The following is a 21,796-nucleotide window of genomic DNA, read 5'->3' on the forward strand; positions in this document are numbered from 1 at the left end:
CCCTATCTTGAGCAAGATCTATATACTCTTTTCCATCCCAACCGATTTCCCTTAGGTCCATCTCAACATTGTCCCTCCATCTTCGTCTTGGCCTTCCTACAGGTCTCTTACCATCAGGTTTCCCAACAAGAATCCTGTAAACTCCTCTTTCCTCTCCCATTCGCGCCACATGGCCTGCCCACCTAAGTCTTCTTGATTTAATTACTCTAATAATATCTGGACATGAATACAAATTATGTAGTTCTAAATTATGTAACCTTCTCCACTCACCTGTCTCCTCATCCCTTTTAGGTCCAAAGATTTTCCTAAGGATCTTATTTTCAAATACTCTCAATTTATGTTATCTCAATGTAAGGGACCAAGTTTCACATCCATATAATACTACAGGCAAAATTACTGTTTTGTATATTTTAACTTTTAGTTTCTTAGATATTAAACGAGAAGACAAAAGTTTATGAAGAGAGAAGTAACATGCATTTCCTGAATTAAGCCTACTTTTTATTTCCTCTTTAATATAATTTTCATTTGTTAATATTACTCCTAAGTATTTGGATTTGGAAACTGTTTCAAACGAGTTGTTATCAATAATTAGATTTTGATTATTACCTAACACTTGGTTTCGGCCTGTAAGCATATATTTAGTTTTCTCTTTGTTAACTTCCAAACCTATCTCTTTAGCAGTTTTGAAAAATATTTTAGCATTATTCTTAATTGTATTCACATCATCCCCCAGTAAGTCTACATCATCTGCATATGCTAACAACTGAGTCACACCGTTTAATTTTAGTCCTTCTTTAGTTTCTTTTACCTTCCTAACAGCATATTCTAAGGCAAAATTAAAGAGCAATAGAGATAATGCATCTCCTTGTTTTAACCCATCATGAATTGTAAATTTGTCAGACACATTAATACCCACTGGTATTTACTTTCTGTTTCACTGGTGCATATTTTTATCATACTAACAAGCTTCTTAGGTATTCCAAACTCTACTAATATATTATATAATTTATCTCTTTTGACCGAATCATATGCTTTTTTGAAATCAATGAATAGCTGATGCGGACATTTTGATTATATTCCCACTTTCTTTCAAGTGTCTGTCTGATGTGAAAACTTTGATCTGTAGTTGATCTGTTACGTTTAAATCCACATTGATAATCACCTATAATTTCATTAGCATATGGGGTTAGTCTTGTTAAAATAATGTTAGACAATATTTTGTATGTTGTTGAGAGTAGAGAAATTCCACGGTAATTATTGCAGTTCATTTTATCACCTTTTTTAAACACAGGAACAATTATGGATTCTTTCCACTGTTGAGGGATTTCTTCTTTATTCCATATTAAACAAATTAATTTATGAATTTGATATATTAATGAATTTCCACCATATTTAATTAACTTAGCTGGTATTAAATCAATGCCAGGTGCTTTGTTATTCTTTAGCCTTTTAATAGCATCTTTAACTTCAGTCAAGTTAGGTTCTGGAACTAAAGGTTCTGCTGTGTGGACTTCATTTACTTCTGATTTATCTCCTACATGGACATTTAAAAGGTCATTAAAGTAGTTCTTCCATCTATTTAGAATATCGCTTGGGTCAGCTAGAAAATCACAGTCTTTATCTTTTATCAAGGTTGCCACCCCTTTTTAAACTCATTTACACCTTTATATAAATCTCTGATATTTTTATTTTTGCTGTTTGTTTCAATTTCGTTAATTTTGCTTTTCAAGTAATCTCTTTTTTTACTTCTAAACGTGCGGTTAACTTCTTGCTTTATTCTATAATAATTGTTTAGATTTGTATCATCCGAGTTATTTAACCACTTAAGTCTAGCCTGATTTCTTATTTCTATTAGATTATGACATTCAATATCAACCATGGCTTACTTTTTCTCGGTTTATGGTATCCTATACTTTCTTTAGCTGCTGATTCTATTGCATTACGTATGTGTTCCCAATTCTTATTTACGTCTGTTTCATTTATATTTTCATCATCATTTAAATCCTGCAAAACATAAAATCTATTTGACAGTTTAATTTGGTAATCTTTCTTAATTCTTTCATCAGTAAACTTTCCTGTATCAAATTTTAGAACTTTTAGATTTTGTTGCTTATGATTTATCTCTGAGAGTCTTTCTCTTAATTTAGCAATTACTAAATAATGGTCACTGGCACAGTCAGCACCTCTATGTGTACGAACGTCAATTATACTAGTATGCCTTCTCTTATCAATGAGAATATGATCTATCTGATTATGAGTTTTACCATCTGGAGAAGACCAGGTATATTTATGGATATCTTTATAAATACGGAGAAACTAGTACTCACTTTTATCCGCGAAGCTGTTTTTTCTTCTTTTTCGATTAATTTCAGTGGCCACTGCCACCATCCTCGTTGGAACTTCTAACCAACGAGGATGGTGGCAGTGGCCACTGAAATTAATCGAAAAAGAAGAAAAAACAGCTTCGCGGATAAAAGTGAGTACTAGTTTCTCCGTATTTATATACTACCGCGTCTCTCTTTTCCCAATTATGAATGATATCTTTATGTTTAAAAGTGGTACTTTTCATAATTAAATTCTTTGAGGTTGCAAAAGTAATCAATCTTATACCATTATCATTACTTAATTCATGAAGACTTTCTTTACCAATTGTGGGTTTAAATGTATCTTCTTTGCCAATCTGTGCATTACAGTCACCTAACAGAATTTTCATATCATACTGAGAAAATTTATCAAAGACCTGTTCTAATTCTGTATAAAAATCATCTTTAGTATTATCATCTTTATCTTCCGTTGGTGCATGTATGTTTATTAAAATGATTTTACACCACCTACCCTGTAAAACTGCATATGATATCCTATCATTAATACATTCTACTGTTTTAAGAGCCGAGATAATTCTATTATTTATGAAAAAGCCTGTTCCAAAATTATGATTTTCAGTACCACCATAGAAAAAAGTATAATTTTTAGTTTTACAATTCCCTTCTCCTGGCCACCTAACTTCCTGGACAGCTACTACATCTAATTTATACTTAACTATCTCATTAACTGTACACTGAAATGCCCCAGGCCGGTAAAGGCTCAGAACATTCCAGGTGCCTAATTTAATATTCTTATTCCTAATGTAGATCTTATCCTTAGTCCAGGGACCTCCCAAAGTAGTCCCCACCCAGAGATCCGAATGGAGGACTATTTTACCTAGTCTCCTACATGCACTGATGTATTTTTAGTTTTTTGATTTATTATTTTGTATAGCGTATGTCAAATAAAAATTTATTTTATTTATTTATTTATTTGTTTAATTTTTACAGATGACGCAGAACCAACTGATACATCGTCTGGTCCTGTCCTGCAGCCACTTTTTCATACAAAAGCTAATTACCTGTAATTTGTAATTATTTTTTGTTATGTGCACATAAGAAGTATTCTTATGCAAGATTCAAAAGATGTATTGATAGTTTATGTAGTTAATTATTGAAAATTCCAGATTACGAACTTAAACTATCTCTATATTAACATTTTTTACAATGTTGTACTTTTTTTTCTCCACAAAACATTGCTGAAAAAAATATTCAAAAATGTCTGAAAATGAAAATAAAATTTAACAAATTTTTGTTAATTGAAGAGAGGAAGTTTTGTAGATATGAGAAATCTGTGGTAGATAAAAACAAATTAAAAATATTTTTTCAATTATTTTTTTGAAAAACAACGAAAAATTGCAGTCCAGAGGTAAAAATGCTGTATTATGAGGACAGACTCGAATGTGTTAACATGCTATATTACAACAATATAACATTGACAAAATCCATTATATAACTGATTCTTTTTTGTTAAAAATTTGTAACCATTGTTATAACTGTATCTTTAATCAAACTAAAAATAAATGCCTGTGTTCTGAAACGTTACAACAAAAAACTGTGTTTTTATGCTGTTAACAAAAGTAGGCTACAAGAGAAATAATTCCATAATGCACACAAGAAGAAAAATACTACTGTAAGGACACAAATTATAAGTATCTTGAATTCTTATGTGACATACGCCCTTGTCGTACTTACTGTGTAATGCAGTGACATAATATCCAGTGAGTCAACACCATAGCATGCATTTTCAGGGCCGTAAATTACAATGGAAAATCTTGAAATAGCTTCAGGGTAGCGAGAACATATGCAGTCTTCCAAATAATTAGTTAAAAATTGTCCATTTGCCCATCGATCACCTTGGTTCAGCTGAAATTGTAAAATTCACATTAAGTTTGCAATGTCATTGAGTGTGGGGATCAAGACAAGGTTATTTACATGTTAAATTTTAACAATAATTTGATGGATATTACATGTTGATAACAATGTGCCCCTAAAGCCCAATCACCAGTTCCCCGACCAGTAGCTGAGGATGTTCACATAGTTACTGCTTACTTATTCAAATTTTGAAAAAAAAACATCTAACACTAAAAAAAAAAAAATATTTGATGAGGTAATGCTTTTGAACGCTACCTTCAGTAATCAATGCAACCTGACAATAAGCTGCACTTGCCACTTGTCATTTGCATGTTGCTCGGACTGGGTTGTTTTCTCAGTGGAGTGAATCATGTTGCCTCAGTCTGTTGTTTGTGCATGTGCAGTGAATGCTTGCTTATAGGGGCTATACACGAGTATACAAAAACATATCGAACAACACAATCGATTGTGGAACTGTAGCACAGCACAGTTCATGGTGGCCGGGTAATTCAAGCACATACTTGCAGCCTTTCTTTTCATCTTGTATATCGGATGAAATAAAAGGTAAAAAAAGGTAGTGTTCCCCTGTGCTTAGCACCATGCCGTGAAGGCATATAGGGGGTGTGGGGGTAACGCCCCACACTTTCCTGATCCGGTCGTGAGTAGGGGTGATGTGATCAGCATCATGCCCCTGACTGCCTTTACACCCCAGGGTTTCCCCCAGGTACCCATGTTATTCGACGCTGGGTGGGTGCTGGGGCTGCTTCCAACGTTAGAAAAGTTCCCAGATTTGGACCGGCCGGGGATCAAACCCAGGACCTTTAGCATGGTAGTCAGATGCATTACCGACTGAGCCACCGCAGCCATGTCGGATGAAATCGATCATATAAAAGGACTTGACGACGAGGAGAAGAAGAGATATCAGCACAAACTAGAGGCCTTTGCATATCAATTGGATGAGCAACTAGGAAGTAATACGGCATTATTCCAGGATGAGATCCATTTGCTGATCGTCGTTGCATTTGGTGATATTTGTAGCCTACATATTTAATAGAAAGTAATTATTTCTACACAGCGAGAGCACTTAAAGCATGTAAATCTTTGGATGCATACATTATGTTTTAAGGGAAAAAGTGTGAGATGTACGGACACATAAAAAGTGGAAAAAGGAGATTTTTTTCTTCTTTCTTCAGTCAGGGCGAGTCAGAGGGGTGCTGTAATGCACACTTGCTGGTTTCGTTCCCGTTTGAACGCAGAATAAAAAACCCTCATTGTTATTTTAAGTCAATATTCTGCTATTTGTGTTAAACATGACGATGAAGATGAATAATAAACTGGAAAAATTAATAATGGGACAAAGACACACCATTGCCTGACCATGGTGCTCAAACCTAGGACCTCTTCTCTATCAATGTTGAAGAGATTTCCATTGCAAAAGATGAAAATTAATAATAGTACCCGCACTTAATTTTCTGGTTACACAAACAAATATTTCCTCTGGTTGCACAAAAATTTATTTTCTCTGGTTACAAATACAAAAGATCTGGTTACACAAAAATTTAATACAGTTCGTGTGTACTTCAAGAATGTAACGTGTAACGTATCTATGACCGAGCATCTTTTGAAAGGAAAAGTAATATGTTTGCTCATATGACCAAAACAGAGAGAAAATCGAGATTTGAATGATTTCTCTTCTACCTTTAATGAAGTGCAAGGGGTGTGGGATGCAAAATTTTTGGTTGGGAAGGAAACAGGATGGGGTATTTTTAAAGTACTGATGTTCAAAATGGGAAAAATAATGTTATTTCACGACTAAATTTGGAGATTATAGGGGTGGAAAATATTCAACATTACTTGATACTAAAAAAAATGTTAATTATACAAATAATTTACAAAATTGATTTATTTTGCATTTTTGGAATAAAAACTGCTAATTTCAATAAATTTCGGACATGGAATAAACTACATTTAAACTATCATTTTTTCCAAAGTCTGCATCAGAAGGTTTTTTTTTCTTTTTCAGGTCCTGACTTTTTGAGTTCCTGCACATCCGTTGTCATTACTGCGGAGTCTACTCCTGCTAATCAGCTTACAATTTTCACGCCTGACAGCTTGAATACAATAAGTTTGGTGCCTAGATATCAGGAAATGGATGAAGAGATATCCATGAAAGATTATTTAGCCCTGATCGTAGTTTACATTTTCCTTGTACACACCCATTCGTTCCTTTGATACATGACACAATCTCAGCTCCCTTTAGCGGTATGTTGTGAGCCTACGAACCGGAAGTTATTGTGCTACAAGTATGGCGTCCGCGCGAAGGCACTTCCTTCCGGTGGATAGCCCCTATAGACTGAAGGATGCTGTGTCACTTCAATCTGAAAGCTCCCTTACAGGCACAAAGAATAAAAAGTAGAAATGAGCTGATACTTCTTTGAATAGCTACTTACGCAGAGTGTTTCACTTGTGCTCGTCCCCTGATGTCCCCTCATAACTTTCACACTAATGAACGTAATTCAATGAAATTTGATTGGGCATGCATTGCTGTACGAGAAGCATGATGACCTCGCAGGGAGTGTTGAAAGTGGTTGTCATCAGGAACGGGATGTGCCTCTCCATGTTACGGAAGGTACTCGTAATCGGCCTTCAATTTGCGCAGGCATACACGAGTTGCAGTAGAGAGTACTGCACTTGTATCCTTCCATAACCGTGCATCTCGTACACCAATTTATGTCAGTTTCAAAATTCACTGCATTGCATCATTAGTTTGAAGTTTATAAGCAAAAATCAATAACCAATACTCTTACAGATTCACAGAGATACCAGGGCTTGAACAATGAAACAAGTTGTGTTCTGAATACATAAGTATGCCACTTCAGTATACCATACCAATTCACCAGTTTTGCTTTAAAATATTGAGATAACAAAAGAGATAACTGGAATATCAAAACAGCTATCCTTTAATTACAAAATCCACAATGCTGATTCACAATCAAACAAAATGAATGATGCCAGGGGTCCCAGATTTGAATCCAGGCATGGGTGTTTCTTGTGAGTGTCCCTTCATTGATTTCATCATATCACTCATCTTCATCTTCGTGATTAGCCAAAAGTGTCAGAAATGGAAGTAAAATAAACCCAATGAATCAATCAAATAAAATACCATACAGGATAGCCAGACTTTGTGGAAGTGTCACACTTTCACAGACCTTTTCATATTTCCAGAGTCTAGAAAAGTATTGGCCGCTGTTGGTGATGAAATTGAACCATTAATTTCCCATGGTGGATAGGTGAGGTAAAGTTCCCTGTGTTTATTGAAATTAAGGCCTCTGCAGGATGTGAAAGTAGGGTTCCACACATTGTCGATCTCTACCATTTTATGGAGGTGACATGTAGCATCATGCTCTGGCCATCTTCACCCTCCTCTCCAGGTAGCGATTTATTAGTTGCTGGGTGAACACCCGGGCAGATTTAACCCTGATTTCTCCAGTTTTGCCTAAATGCCAGAAGCATTTTCACGAGAGAAATTTGCCAAGATTTGAATAGTATTTGTTATCTTGGAAACTATGAATGCTAGAGTGACGAATGATACTTCGTTTTGTTCAGTAAAGATTAGGCTACAAACCTATACTCCAAAAACCCTAATTGCCCTTTACCAATTGCCTTTTTTATTATTATTATTTTTATTTTTTTTTTTTACGAAATTTGAATTTCATTGGGCTGCCACATATGCAACACTGGAATGTGAGGGTTCAAGATATTGCCTCCATATTATCTGATGCGTAACATTTTTATGGCAAGAATTACCCACTTACTGTTCATAGTTTCAGATAAAAAATATTCTATTGTAAAAAAATGTGTTTGTCTTGTTTGCGCAAATATAAAATTCCGATATTTAAAAATATTTCGGATACCATGAATGCTACAGTTAAAAATTATATCTCGTTTTCTTCAGTATAAACTAGGCTATATGCCTTTGGTCGAAGAAAACTTAATTCTCATTTATCAAGTAGAAGGAGAAGGAGAAACTATTTTTTTTTTAAAAAATGTTTTTTTTATGCAATTTGAAACACGTCGGCCCCATGTAGGCAATGCCAAGACATGATTGTTCCAAACAGTACCTGCATATTGCCAGATATGTGTTCCATTATCGTGGCAAGAATTGCTCACTATTCTGGCGATACTTTCGGAGGATAAAAATATTTTCTAATGCATTGACCATTATTTTCTATGTTGCGGGAAATTGCCCACCCCCTCCCCACAAATATAGTGAGAATGAAATTAATAATTGCTACTGACATACGTAAAGTCTCATATGACATTATCTGATACTCAGAGTCTTCCCAAAGTAACACAACATTCCTTGTGACATGTGTGTCCTGGCTGGCTGGCTCTAAGGGTAAAGAGGAGAATTCCAACATTAGATCAACCCTCCTGGAACCTATCCCAGGTCTTCTATGTGGGTCTTAGGTGTCCTACCGACTGGATCACTGGGGCTTCCGTACTTTTCCGTGCCGATACCAATCAATGGCTTAACAGAAAGCTTTCCCGAGTTTAGCTATTTTGTGGTCTCCACAAAAAAGCCACATGACATTTGCATAGAGTCTAAGTATCCTCGAAATTTGCAAAATTTAAAGTTTTCATTTATTTTTCACTAATAGTGTGTGAAAAATATATTTGGTCATTAAATGACAGCTATTTTAATATTTTGGTGTAATTCTTGAATGTTTTAACCCTTTCTGATCCTATGTCGGACCTCGTCAAACACTTTTTCGCCAGCTCTGCTGTCAGAGCCTGTTTGACGCGTTTCCTCATGTAGTACAGACTTTAGCCAACAGATGTAGGCTGTACTCTTTCCTTTTCTTGGCAGGCCAAGGGTTTTGATGTAAACAGTTGATTGTGTGTTGTATCTGAATGGTAGTACTAGTAGGAAAATGGCAAACACAAGCATGTAGATAAATTACAAACATAAATAAACAATTTCTCTCTTTTAAAACTGTAGGTTAATTACAAGTAATCCACAAACCTCTTCCTGGCCAAAATAAATAAGAGTGGGTGGCAGAAAAACTGGATTGGAAAGGGTTAAAGTAAAACTTTGGTAAATTGATGGATATAATTGCACTGGTAAAAAAAAGGTAAAGTTACCTCTGCACATAGCACCGTGCCATTAAGGCACATTTAGGGGGTGTGGGGGTAGTGCCACATTTTGACCATTTTGGAGGTGATGTGATCAACACTATGCTCCTGCTGCCTTTACCCCCAAGGGTTGTCCTGAGGTAGCAATTGCTTTGAGGCTGGATAAGACCCTGAGAAGCTTTATGTGGGGTTTCCTGCCTTAGATCAGCCACCATGGAAATCAAATCTGGGTCTCCCACACAGCAGTCAAGATGCCCTACTGACTAGACCACTGGAATGCCATCATATTGATGCTAATGAAAAATTTGAAAATTTTCTATTTGTTACAATATTCAAGCATCCGTGGTAATTGGCGAGAGTATAATTATCACCACGGAACGGAACTTTATGTGCTAAAAAACTCAGAAATAAATTTTTTTGTGTGTCATCATTGTTGAAAATATGTGATAAAAGCAGGAAAATATCTTACAAAAATAGAAAACATTTGGTAACAAAAACAAAATATTACATGCATTTTAAACATCTGAAATCAGTTTCTAAATGCTTACCTCTTAGCGAGCTACTTTTTTGGAAAAGTTGCAGTGGATCACCATAGTTTTTTCCAAATCCTCCATTGTAAATCTGTGACGATTATCTATAAAAAGCATCTTATATTGTGAGAAAGATAGCTCCACGTCACAAGAAACAATTCTTGCATATTTGAAGCACGAAATTCCACTAACGCTGAAGTTCTCCAAAGCTTCGTCTTCCTCACCTTCCAAAACACGTGCAATTTGGCACAAAGTTTGAAAACCTTGATTTTTCCCAAAAATGTATGTACATTTAGACATTAGCATTTGTGCGTTAGATCCAGTGGGGCTAATATTTTCCCCCAATAGGATTGTAGGCGAGGCGCCAGAGTTTATCAGCGAGCGTGTTCAAAGACAAAACAAACGTAGCACTCTCGATATGAAATAGGTGCGGAGAATAAACATTTTTTCTTCGAGGAAGCTGAAGTCAATGAGCAATTTTATGTATTTAAAATGAAAATTCGCAAAATATGTATTTACATACGGAAAACTGAAAAATATGTGTTTTTATGTAAAATAAAATTTGCTCTGTTGACATATAAGGCTATGATCAGAATTTTGGCAAAAACGAGGGTCTCTATCTTATCGCAGAAAAAACATTTATTTACCTAAATTTCCGTTCCCTAATTATCACTTCAGCCCAGCTTACTATCAACCCATGTAACTGTGAAAAATAACAATTCAAAACGAAGAACCAGCTTATGAACTAACCTGATTAAATATATAGGAACAAAAGGTGTGCATCAGATCTCCTGCTTCCATTAAGAAGACCCTCCTAATTAAGGAGATGTGGGCCCACAGGTTGAACTCATCCTGGACTATTTCCTTCACCATGTGGCTGGCCACTTTATGCTTCTCGTCTATCAGGGATACCAGGTTCTCGTTTATGTTACGCCTCATGTGGGCAACGGCCGATGGATTTACCTTGCAACTGAAATAATATCAGAATTCACATTAAGAACATTTCAATAACAGAACACTTTAAGAGAGACACATAAGTGGGCAAGAATATAAATGACCATTTTACTTTGCTTTTCTGCCACTTTTGGCTAATCACGAAGCTGAGGATGACGGATGATATTTTGAAGTTGATGAAAGGACACTCGCAAAGAAAACCCGTGGCCAGGTGGGATTCAAACCTGGGACCTCTGACATCGTAGCATACTGTGCTAACCACTCCACCACAGACGCTGGCAGAAACCTGATTACAATTCATAAGATGTTCTTTGGTTCCTTCATAGCTGAATATCCCAACATTATAAAGATGTGATGGGGTCTGAATCCAGAATACCACATAAAGTCATGGCAATCAATCTTACTTCTTCTTCTTCTTCTTCCTCTTTCCCCTTTTGCTTCATAGCGTCGGGGTTGCCTCTATCCACTCCTTCCATCTCTCCCGTTCCTGTGCCATCATCTTCATTTCTCTTATTCCTTTTCCTTTCTTTTGTCCTATTTCTTCTATTCCTTTTTTGAATGTCTTCCGGGATCTACCTCTTGTTCTCCTCCCCTCTGTTCTAGCTTCCATTAATTGTTTTGGTTTTCTATCTTCGTCCATTCTTACCACTTGTCCGAACCATTTTAATTGTCTTTGTGTTAATTTTTCTTCTATTGGCTTCTGATTTAATTCTTCTCCGATTCTTTCATTACATACTCTATCTCTTCTTGTTTTACCAACTATTCTACAGAAGCATTTCATCTCTACTGTTGTTATTTGTCTAACTTATTTTCCTCTTACTGGCCAGCTTTCACTTCCGTCTGCCTTATATACTTGTAGTTTAGCTTTGGTGTTTATTTCCCTTTTTCCAAAAATGGTCTGGCTTAGTTGGTACTATGCATTGTTAGATTTCCTTACTTTATTCATCACTTCCTCTTCTATTCTTCCTGTCTGGTTTATGACTGTTCCCAGGTACTTATATCTTTGTCTACTCCAGTTTTATTCCATCACATATTATGTGTATTCTTTCTATTACCTCTTCCGTTCTTCCTATTTGCATCACTTTGCTCTTATTTGCATTTAGTCTTTCTTTTAGCCTTTAGCACTTCTGCCATTCTGTAACCGCCTCTTGTAGCTTGTTCTCTGTATCTGCTATTAGTGTTATGTCATCTGCATATACTAATGCTTGGCAATGTATCGGTCTCATATTCCAAATACCCATTTTTGTTCTTGTTGTTCTTCTTTTGCATATCTTTAGAACTTCATCCAAAAATATTATAAAGACTAGCACGCTCAAGCTATTTCCCTGTTTCACTCCTTTCTCCATCTTAAATGTGTCTGACATCTTTCCATCCAATCTTACTATTCCTTCTACTCTTTTATGTTGATTTTATTACTCGAATGAGTTTTCCTGGGATTTTTTTTCTCTAATATTGCCCATATTTCTTCTCTGTGTACAGAGTCAAAAGCAGCCTTTAGATCTAAAAATGCTACGTTCATCTTTTTTTCCATTTTCTAAGTATTTATCACATATTGTTCGGATGGAATATATGTGATCTTGTGTTTGTCTCCCAGAACGAAAAGCAGCCTGTTCTTCTTCCACATCCTTTTCATCTCCTTTCTTATCATTACTTCCAGAATTCTTGAGTATACTTTAAGTGCCACGGTGGATAGACATGTTGCACGATAGTTCTCACAGTTGGGTGAGTCTCCTTTCTTATACAGTGGTATAATAATGTTCTTCTCCCATTCTACTGGTAATTTCTCTTCTCAGCAGATCTTCTGATACAGTTTAGTCATTGTCTCCAAGTGTGTATTTCCTCCATATTTTATATATTCTGGAGCTATTTCGTCCATTCCTGCTGCCCTTCCATTTCTTACTCTTTTCACGGCTTCATATACTTCTCCTATTTCAATTTCCTTTACTAGCTCTCCTATCTCATTCCCATCCTCATCCTTATCCTGCTCTTGTATTCTTCTTCTACTTCCTGTTTTTGTTTATTATGTTTTCCAATCCTCCCATTTGCTGTTCCTGTGTCTTCCTGTTCAAATTTACTTTCAAAGTATTCTTTCCATGTTTTCAACATATTTTCGATTCGTGTTTCCAGAATATTTGCTTTGTTTCTTACTCTTCTTTCACCTTTCCCTCTTATTCCTTTCATTATGCACCAAAATCCTTTCTTTTATTCTCTTTGTATTGCGATTCCACTTCTCAAAACACTTCCCATGTTTTCCTCTTTGCTTCTCTCACTATTCCATTAGCTGTGTTTCTTTTTTCTAGATATTTGTCTTCATCTCTTCTTATATTGACATATTTCTTCCATGCCTTTTTCACCTCTTCATTCCACCATCTGGTTCTTTTCCTTCCTGTATTTACTCTTTTCTTCCCACATACCTCTTCAGCTGACTTGAGCATTATATCTTTGATTTTTGCCACATTTCATCTATAGCTTTATCTTTAAATGTTTCTTGGTTTAGTCGTTCTCCTACTTTATTATGATATTCTTGTTTTTTCCTCTTTCTTCTTCAACTCTTCTGTTTTTAATTTGTTACAGGTCTTTTTATTTTCCTTCTTCATGCCTGTGTAAAACAGTGTTTCTGCTACCAGCAACCTGTGATCGGTTCCAAGTTCTGCTCCTCTTATTACTTTTATGTCTCGGATATGTTGTCTTATTTGTTGTGGGTATATTATATAATCAATGATGCTATTGGCATTTCTTCCCTCGCTTTCAATGTTATTTCATATATTGTTTGTAGAAGGAGTTTTCTATCAGCATTGCATTCTCTATGCAAAAATCTATAATTCTCTGTCCATTTTCATTTTTAATTACTTCTCCTCCATACTTTCCTAGTATTTCGAATCCACTCAAGAGATCATTTCCCACTCTTTTGTATAAATCACCCTTAATTATAACTTTTCTTCCTCCTCTTTCTGCTTTTTCCACTTTTGATTGTAACTCTGCGTAGAATTCTTACTTGTCTCTCATTGGCATCTTCGGTTGGTGCATATACCGATTCTTGTTTCCTTCTTCTAGCATTGTTGTTTTTGTGAGATCTGTCCGGGGTTTCTGATGCATTCATTTCTTCTCTGAATCATCTTCTACCCCTATGTGGGTGATTTGCCCAGCGATAGGGGACCTTTTGGTTTATTCCATTCAGCCTCAAAGCCATGGCTGGTTTTGTTGGAGTTTTCTCCCTTAGTCTTCTGAGGATCCCTCCTCACCACTAGACAGTGGTTTTCCCAATTTTAACTATTTGTGAATGCAGTACCTCTTCCGTCATCTGCGCCGTACCAAAGGACTTGTTCTTCGCCGCATCTGCTGTTGGGGTCTTTGCCGTTACCCTGGCTAGGGGCCCTTACGAGGTGCAACCATCCGGAGCCAGATGAACCAAAGTTTTTAGAGAGGTTTTCCACCTCCGCTGCTGTTGAGATGACCATCCATCTTCTTCCGTCTTTGGAGCCGTTAACCAGCTCGGGGTCCCGTGGGTGAAACTACACCTAATTACTAATAGTAAGCCCTCTGGGAGGAATCAATATTACTCAACACAAAGACTTGATTTATATTTCTGCACAAAACATAATGCATGTCTCACAACCTCTTATGCTGATCATTATATCAATTGTCACAATATCAGGTGTTCCAGCAGGTGGCCTTCTCCTGCCAACTGTTGTTTCATCTGACAGGCGATTTTGATAAACATTTCCTTTCATCAGAAATGTGGTTGGACCTCCTTATCTCTTTTTCCTTATCCTTTCTTTCTTCATTCCTCTTCCTTCTTTTCTCCTCCTTCACTCTTGTCCTTTCCACTCTTTCTAACACCTTTTTCCATTCTTTGTTTATGTTCAGTCCCCCATTCCAGTTCATTGTGTCTTCTTCCCCTTTCTTCTCTATTTTCTTGGCAGTGGCAGGAGAGAAGAGGAAGAGACAGGAAAAGAGAGGTGGTTTGGAATAAGGAGTATGGGGAAGACCACAGAAAAGATATGCAAAGTACTTAGGAAAGTGGGCATTAAAACTTAACAGGAAGGGAGGAGAAAGCATCTTAGGGATAGCGAAGAATGCAAACAAGAGAAAGGAAAACAGATAAGAGGATGGGATTAACTATGAAGTGAAGTGTAAAGAATGCCAGAGTGTGTACATAGGAGAAACAAAAAAGAGGCTGAAAAAAAAGAGGATGTACGACTTAAGAGAGAGAAATGTGATATTTAAGCACACGAGAGAAACAGGACATGACATAGAGTGGGATGAGGCTAAGCAGATAGGAAGGGAGAAGAGAATGCTAGTGAGAAAATGGAAGGAGGCCAAGGAAATAGAGAAGAAAGGGGAAGAAGCCACAATGAACTAGAATGGGGGACTGAACATAAACAAAGAATGGAAGAAGGTGTTAGAAAGAGTAGAAAGGACAAGAGCAAAGGAGGAGAGAAGAAGGAAGAGGAATGAAGAAAGAAAGGATAAGGAAAAAGAGATAAGGAGGTCCAACCACATTTCTGATGAAAGGAAATGTTTATCAAAATCGCCTGTCAGATGAAACAACAGTTGGCAGGAGAAGGCCACCTGCTGGAACACCTGGAAAGGAATGTTCCAGATAAACAACTTTCTAATTTAATTATCTTGTGTCTGGAGGGAAGTTATTTTTGTGTATATATATCTTCCTATTTTGTACTTTATTTGATTTGTATTTGGTACAGAGTGTGAAGAAGACCTTGCTAGAAGGTTGAAACGTAACGTTTAGTTTATGTTTTAAAATAAAATAAATTCTGCCTTGGTAAGCATATTGAGCTTTTGGCTATCACTTCTTTCTGACTACACGGCAGTACTGAGGCCATCTTCTCTTCGGTGAACATGTGCCCAGGCCAGAAATATCAACCTTTCTTTTCTGCATGTTGTTAGTGTTTACTGTCTCCTACTTTCCACATCTTTGATTTTTTTTTAACATATATAGAATATAAATAGTGTAATTTAAGTTCAAAGCAACAGCACTGTGCACCAAACACCCAGTTCCAAGTCATAATTTTCAATAATTATTTTCTCTTATATAAAATCTATCTTACCTTTTCAATAAGCTGGCAACACTTATTTTTTCTGGACTTTTTTCAGGTTCCTCTTTGAAGAACAATATGTTTTCAAAGGCTTTTACAAGGAAAGGGTCGTTAACTCTTAGCAGATAAGCTGACATCTCTGTCCCCCCTTGGTTTGACTCGAACAAAGAGTCAGTGTCATCATCATTTTGCACATCCTGGATATCTTCCTCTTTTTCAGTTATTTTATCTAGGAGAGACTTCAAAAATTCTTCATAAAGAGAACCTGAAAAATAAATAAGGTCGCAATTGTAACCTTTTGATACTAAATCAACCTGTGGTTTTGATATATCGAGAAACTAAGATCAAGGGATGTACTGTATCATTATTGGCAATATATTGATGCTAATTATACTGGTCGAATTTCCAGCTGGCAGTTTGGAAACAGGGAATCTGTGGGTATTTTAGTATTATACGGATACCTTATTTTAGAAAATACAATGTGGGTCTCCCTTATCTCACAACACTAGAGCAACTTGCATTCTGACATCACCAGGAAAGCTTTTCTTGTTAGGCTAACTAGGTTTAGTTCTCTTAGCATAAATAATAAATTTTCAGTGTATTTATGCTAATAGAACCTAACCCAACAGACCTTACCTAACAACGTAGGCATTCCTTGTCTGACGTCAGAACAGAACGTTGCTCCAATGTTCTTCTTCTTCTTCCTCTAGTCCCCTTCTGCCATCATAGCGTAGGGTTGGTTGCCTCGATCCATCTCCTCCATTCCTGTCTGTTTCTCATCATTCTCTTCAGCATATTTATTGTCTTATTCCTTTCTCTTCCAATCTTTTCCATTCTGTCTTCAAACATTATCCTTGGTCTTCCTTTACCTCTCCTACCTTGCACCTTTACTTCTAGAATTTGCTTTACCTTTTTGTCTTCATTCATTCTGAATACATGTCCCCACCACTTTTCAATTATTTTCTCTAGCGACTCCTGTTCCACTTCTCTTCTTATTCTTTCATTCCTCACTTTATCTCTCCTAGTCTTATTAACAGCTCTTCTCAGGTATTTCATTCCGCTAGCCTGAATTTTACTCAGATGTTTATCTTGAAGTGGTAAACTTTCCATTCCATATGTTAATGTAGGGACCAATACTGATTTGTATAGCTGCATTTTTGTCTTTACTGCCACTTCTTTCTTTCCCATTATTGTTTTACTGAACTGATAATATACTGTATTTGCTTTTCTTTTCCTATTTAGGATTTCTTCATCACACCTACCATCACTTGTTATGATGGTTCCTAAATATTCATATTCATCTACTTCTTCCAAGTTCTCGTTTCCATATCTAATTGCTATTTCATGATCTTTTTCTCCTTTTGCCACCTGCATAACTTTACTTTTCTTAATATTAATGTTCATCCCTTTTCTCGCAAGACCTTACCTAACAACGTAGGCATTCCTTGTCTGACGTCAGAACAGAACGTTGCTCTAATGTTGTGCGATAAAATTTTGTCGATCCTGAAACTGGGGTTAATACTCAAATTAGAACGGATGTGGGTGTCAGCAAAATGCCGGAAAAAAAAGCTCAGGGGAACAGCTCGTCATCATCTGGAATCGTTAGTTAGTTAAGTTGGTGTTTTAAGTCCACTTTATGCACAGTAAGGCTAATTGGGACTGGACCTACAGTTTAAAGTGGGATCCGAACCATTATATGCATCCACCGGGTATCGAACACGGGACCCCTTGATGACAAGGCGACGACGCTACCACTGCATCATCGGGGAGACCTCATCTGGAATCGTATTTGCCAGAATACATATGGAGATTGGTGATGGCTGCATCTGGTGTCGACGCTTTCAACGAGCTTCTCAGTGATATTGCTGACTTTTGGGAATCACAATTAACAAAAGGCTAATTGCATGAATTATATATTGCAAACTTTCAAATACAGTGTTCCTATTATGTCCATAAGTGTTTCTTTTGCTTTCCCAGAAAACAGACAGTCTGATATGAGGTAGTCCGTATAATACTAAAGTACCAATCTGTGATTAAATGAATTTTCTTCGACTGACATCGGGCATTTTTGAGTCAACAGGCACCGAACGCTGTTAGCGGGATGAAACAAATGAGCACCAGATACACCACATGTTGACAAACATAAGGTAAAGTGAGAGTTATCTGACAGCGATATTGACAGCACCAGCAATCAACGAGGGTTAATGGCACAACTGCACACGTGATTCTGCACAATGAAGTTTCCAGAATGACCACCTACAGGTCAGTATGCAACTGGCAAAAACATAACGGTTGACAACATTGCTAGGGGAGAGCAATATCACCCCTACAGCTTTTACTTCACAATTGAATTTGTTGCCACCCATCGAGCCACACATGCCCGAAGATGGTTGGGGTACAGAAAGTGCCAGAAATAGCCACGAAGGTCGTCCGTCAGTTGGAAATGTGACCAGTATAACAATAAATTATGCGATTTTGTTGTAACTAGTGCTGGGCCAAAACTTATGTCGATGAATCGATATAAGCTGATACTTTTCTGTGTTTGAGCTCCACAAAACTCCACATGGCACTTTCGTAAAGTACCCGGAATTTGGCTGGTAAAAGTCCCACATTGGAGGTATCGAGAATTCGTTTTGTCTGTAGGATGGCAGCACTGTACTGAATGACCATGCAGAGGGGTAGAGTAATCTATACATCAATTTGTGCACAGCAGCTGTTTACGTTAGTTGTGCTGACAACAGTCCTGCGATTTGCAGAATGCAGACAAATATCGAGCAAAGAATTTGTTTGAAATTTTATGTTGCCAACGCAGTGTCGTGTGCTGAATCGTTGAAAATGCTACAAAAGGCCTTTGGTGATTTGTGTCTGTCGAAAACACAAGCGTATGCATGGTACAAGGCTTTCAAAGAAGGCAGAGAAGTTGTTGCTGATTTGCCACGTTCTGGTCGACCTTCCACGTCGACGACTGAAGAATACGTCAGAAAAATCAGGACAATGGTGCTTGAAAACCGGCATGCGAGTTTGAGAGAAGTGGCTCGTGAGCTTGACATATGACACATATCTGCTCACAACATTTTGACTGATGCGTTAGGCACGAAATGTGTTGCGGTACAACTTGTTCCGAAGGAGCTGAATTTCCTGCAAAAAGCACGTCGCAGGGATGTTGCTGAAGACATGATTTCATGAAACGCATCATAACTGGTGATGAGACATGTGTGTATGAGTATTACATGCAAACAGGTCAACAATCTTCGGAATGGCACTTCGAAAATGAACCAAAACCCAAAAAAAAACATGCCAAAGTCACTCAAAAATTAAGGTCATTCTCATTGTTTTCTTTGATTATCGGGGTGGTGTGCACTCAAAATTCCTTCCAGTGGGACAAACTGTGATAAAGAGTTATGTGACCATTATGAGGTGTCTGCGTGAGAATGTTCGCCAGAAAAGACCAGAGTTATGGAAAAACAATTTTTGGATTTTTGCACCACGATAATGCGTCGTCACACACATACTCTCTTGTTCTCTAGTTTTTGGCCAAAAACTCAGCACATGTCCTCGCCCAAGCCATGGCGGGAAAATGCCAAAAATCGGGGAAAATGACCTAAAACCTGAAAATTGGCAAAAAAATGCAAAAACTGCACTTTAAAATTTTCCTTTTGGGGTTCTAGACGAAGTGTAAGATTGTGTATATTTAATGGGCATAGTGTCCGAGATATCAGAAAAAAAAGATGACATTTCATCAACTTCCGCTCCCTAATGATTAACCACGTATTTTGTATTTTATTCACAAATTCCAGGTACTTTTTGTACATAGTAGTATTATCAAGGAAATTATGCAAAATTCGAAGTTTCAATTTTATGTGGAAAAACTATATTTTGTGATTACATACCAGGGTGAGTCAAAAGTTTGTTCGTTTTTGCACAAGGACATTGAGACTGGATTTATTCCGGCAAAGTATAGGTCATTCTGTTGTATGGTCTTCTGCCAAAGTTCCATGAGAGCCATGATTCCACGACTCCAGAAGATGATTTCTTAATTCTGATTTGAATTGGCCGAGAGAAGAAGAGTTTCTTATGTCATTGGGAGGTCGTTCCATGCTCTGGTAGCAGTGTCCGTTAAGGAATTTCCATAACACGTTGTCTTGTGGGAGGGAGAGAGTTGTCTCTCGAATGGGTGGCAAAGGTGTGTGATGCACTTAGGGGTTGAAATCGAGAAAGTAGGTAGGAGGGCTCTCGTGAGTTTACCATTTTGTAGAGGGCTGTAAGAGCGTGGAAGCGGCGGCGAGTGAAAAAGTCGAACCAGCCTAGGTCCTTGAGAGCTGGGGTAAGGTGGTCAAAATATTTGATATTATAAATATATATGCAATATATGTCCAATGGGATTGGCCAATCTCTGCTACATCATGTAAATTTATTTTAGCTAGTTGTAAAATATGTCACTACAATCCTGTAAACTCATATCAGTAACTTCAAGTGAAATAGGTTAGCCGTAATTGGTAAAAAGCCAAAAAAGCCAAAATATCCTGTTTTTATTTCTTCAAAAAAGCTGGCTTTTTATTGGAAAAAAACGTCCCTTCAAAAAAGCCGCCTTTTTTGCAACTCTAGTTCTATGGCAACATCCTGTATAATGCAACAAGTAACCTACCTCTCTTCTTGACTTTTCGCCGAACCTCAGGCAGACGATCCAGTTTATTTAACAATTCAATATTTTTGCCAGCATGCAAAATCTTGTCGATTATGATCTGAAGGAAATCCAATGGCTTGATGTCATTTTCTAACAGAGAAGTGTAGAATGGATGTACAGTGAAGCCTTTATCCCAGAAGTCTTCACCTGAATCATTGACATCACTATTCCTACAAAGAGAGAGAGAAAAAAATTGAATTAGAGAAAATATTTTGTTTGCGAGTCCTGCATCATGGCTATGTGGTGTAAGGCGTTATGCTTTGGGCTCGGTCTACGGGATGCATGCAGGTTCGAGTCTCCTGGGGGAAGCGTAACAGCTTTTCTCCTGAGATTTTGGCCAGCATATAGAACCGGAAAGGAAGGGGAGGGGAAACAGCTGACAGAATTGAGATGCCTTTGCTTAGTTTAAAGAAAGTATTTGCCGACAAGTTTCATGTGGGTCTGCGAGTGAGGAAGAATGTTGTAAAACAAGAAACAGACATTTGATGTTTTGCAGTCAACGGTGAAAAAGAGCAGAGAGATCTATTATTGTTTCAATCTGTTTTTGAGAGTGGGATCAATAGGTTGCAAATAGCATTAGAGCTTTGAAATATGCTAATTTGTGGCATGTAGTGACGAGCATATTCAACGATGCAAGGCGAGATGCAATGGGTGGAATACATTGATACTGGTACTGGAAAAATGCATGCATGTAAGAGTTACTTAAAAAAATGTCAGCAGTTTCAATTAAACCCATTCATAATATCATAGGAATTGGTGTCATTTAGATGATCTGACTTGTATTTGGAAGTTGAACGAAAGTTTTAAATAATCAGAGTTTAATCGTGTATTTTTGTTACAGAATAGTTATTCAGTGCATATGAGAATCTGTAACATAATACTATATGTCACTGATTTGAGATAATTTTTGTAAAGGTGCTGGCAAGAACTAGTTGCATTTGATTAGGGTTTCGAGGATCATCATGACAATGACTAAATTGAATAAGTACATTAAAGATGGTAATTAACTGAGGTGTATGCTCAAATGTTTATTTGGCATTAAACATGGGTTTCTGATGGGACATTTTAAAAATAAAGAAAGATAATATACATTAATAAAACATGGTAATTTCAAAAAATGCTGGAATTATTTTTATCCCTTACTAACCATAGCAGTTTATAGATTTAGTGTTGTGAGTAATTTTGTCAGGTCATCGAATGTTGAATCTATTACAGGTC

General features: G+C 37.0%; 1 protein-coding gene across 2 annotated transcripts in view; it reads right to left on the minus strand.

The window, feature by feature from the left end:
• The window catches only part of Grip128 (gamma-tubulin complex component 5), a 131,034-nt gene that overhangs the window by 61,131 nt on the left and 48,107 nt on the right, over window positions 1–21,796 (minus strand). For both annotated transcript variants that reach the window (XM_083144628.1, XM_083144630.1), the window contains exons 10-13: window positions 20,540–20,748; window positions 15,907–16,159; window positions 10,634–10,853; window positions 4,059–4,229 (exon numbers count right to left, since the gene is read on the minus strand). In XM_083144628.1, the coding sequence (XP_083000754.1) occupies window positions 4,059–4,229; window positions 10,634–10,853; window positions 15,907–16,159; window positions 20,540–20,748 (853 nt within the window). The remainder of the gene's footprint in view (window positions 1–4,058; window positions 4,230–10,633; window positions 10,854–15,906; window positions 16,160–20,539; window positions 20,749–21,796) is intronic.

Source organism: Lepisma saccharinum, chromosome 23, assembly GCF_977018435.1.
Source record: "Lepisma saccharinum chromosome 23, izLepSacc3.1, whole genome shotgun sequence".
Lineage (NCBI taxonomy): Eukaryota > Metazoa > Arthropoda > Insecta > Zygentoma > Lepismatidae > Lepisma > Lepisma saccharinum.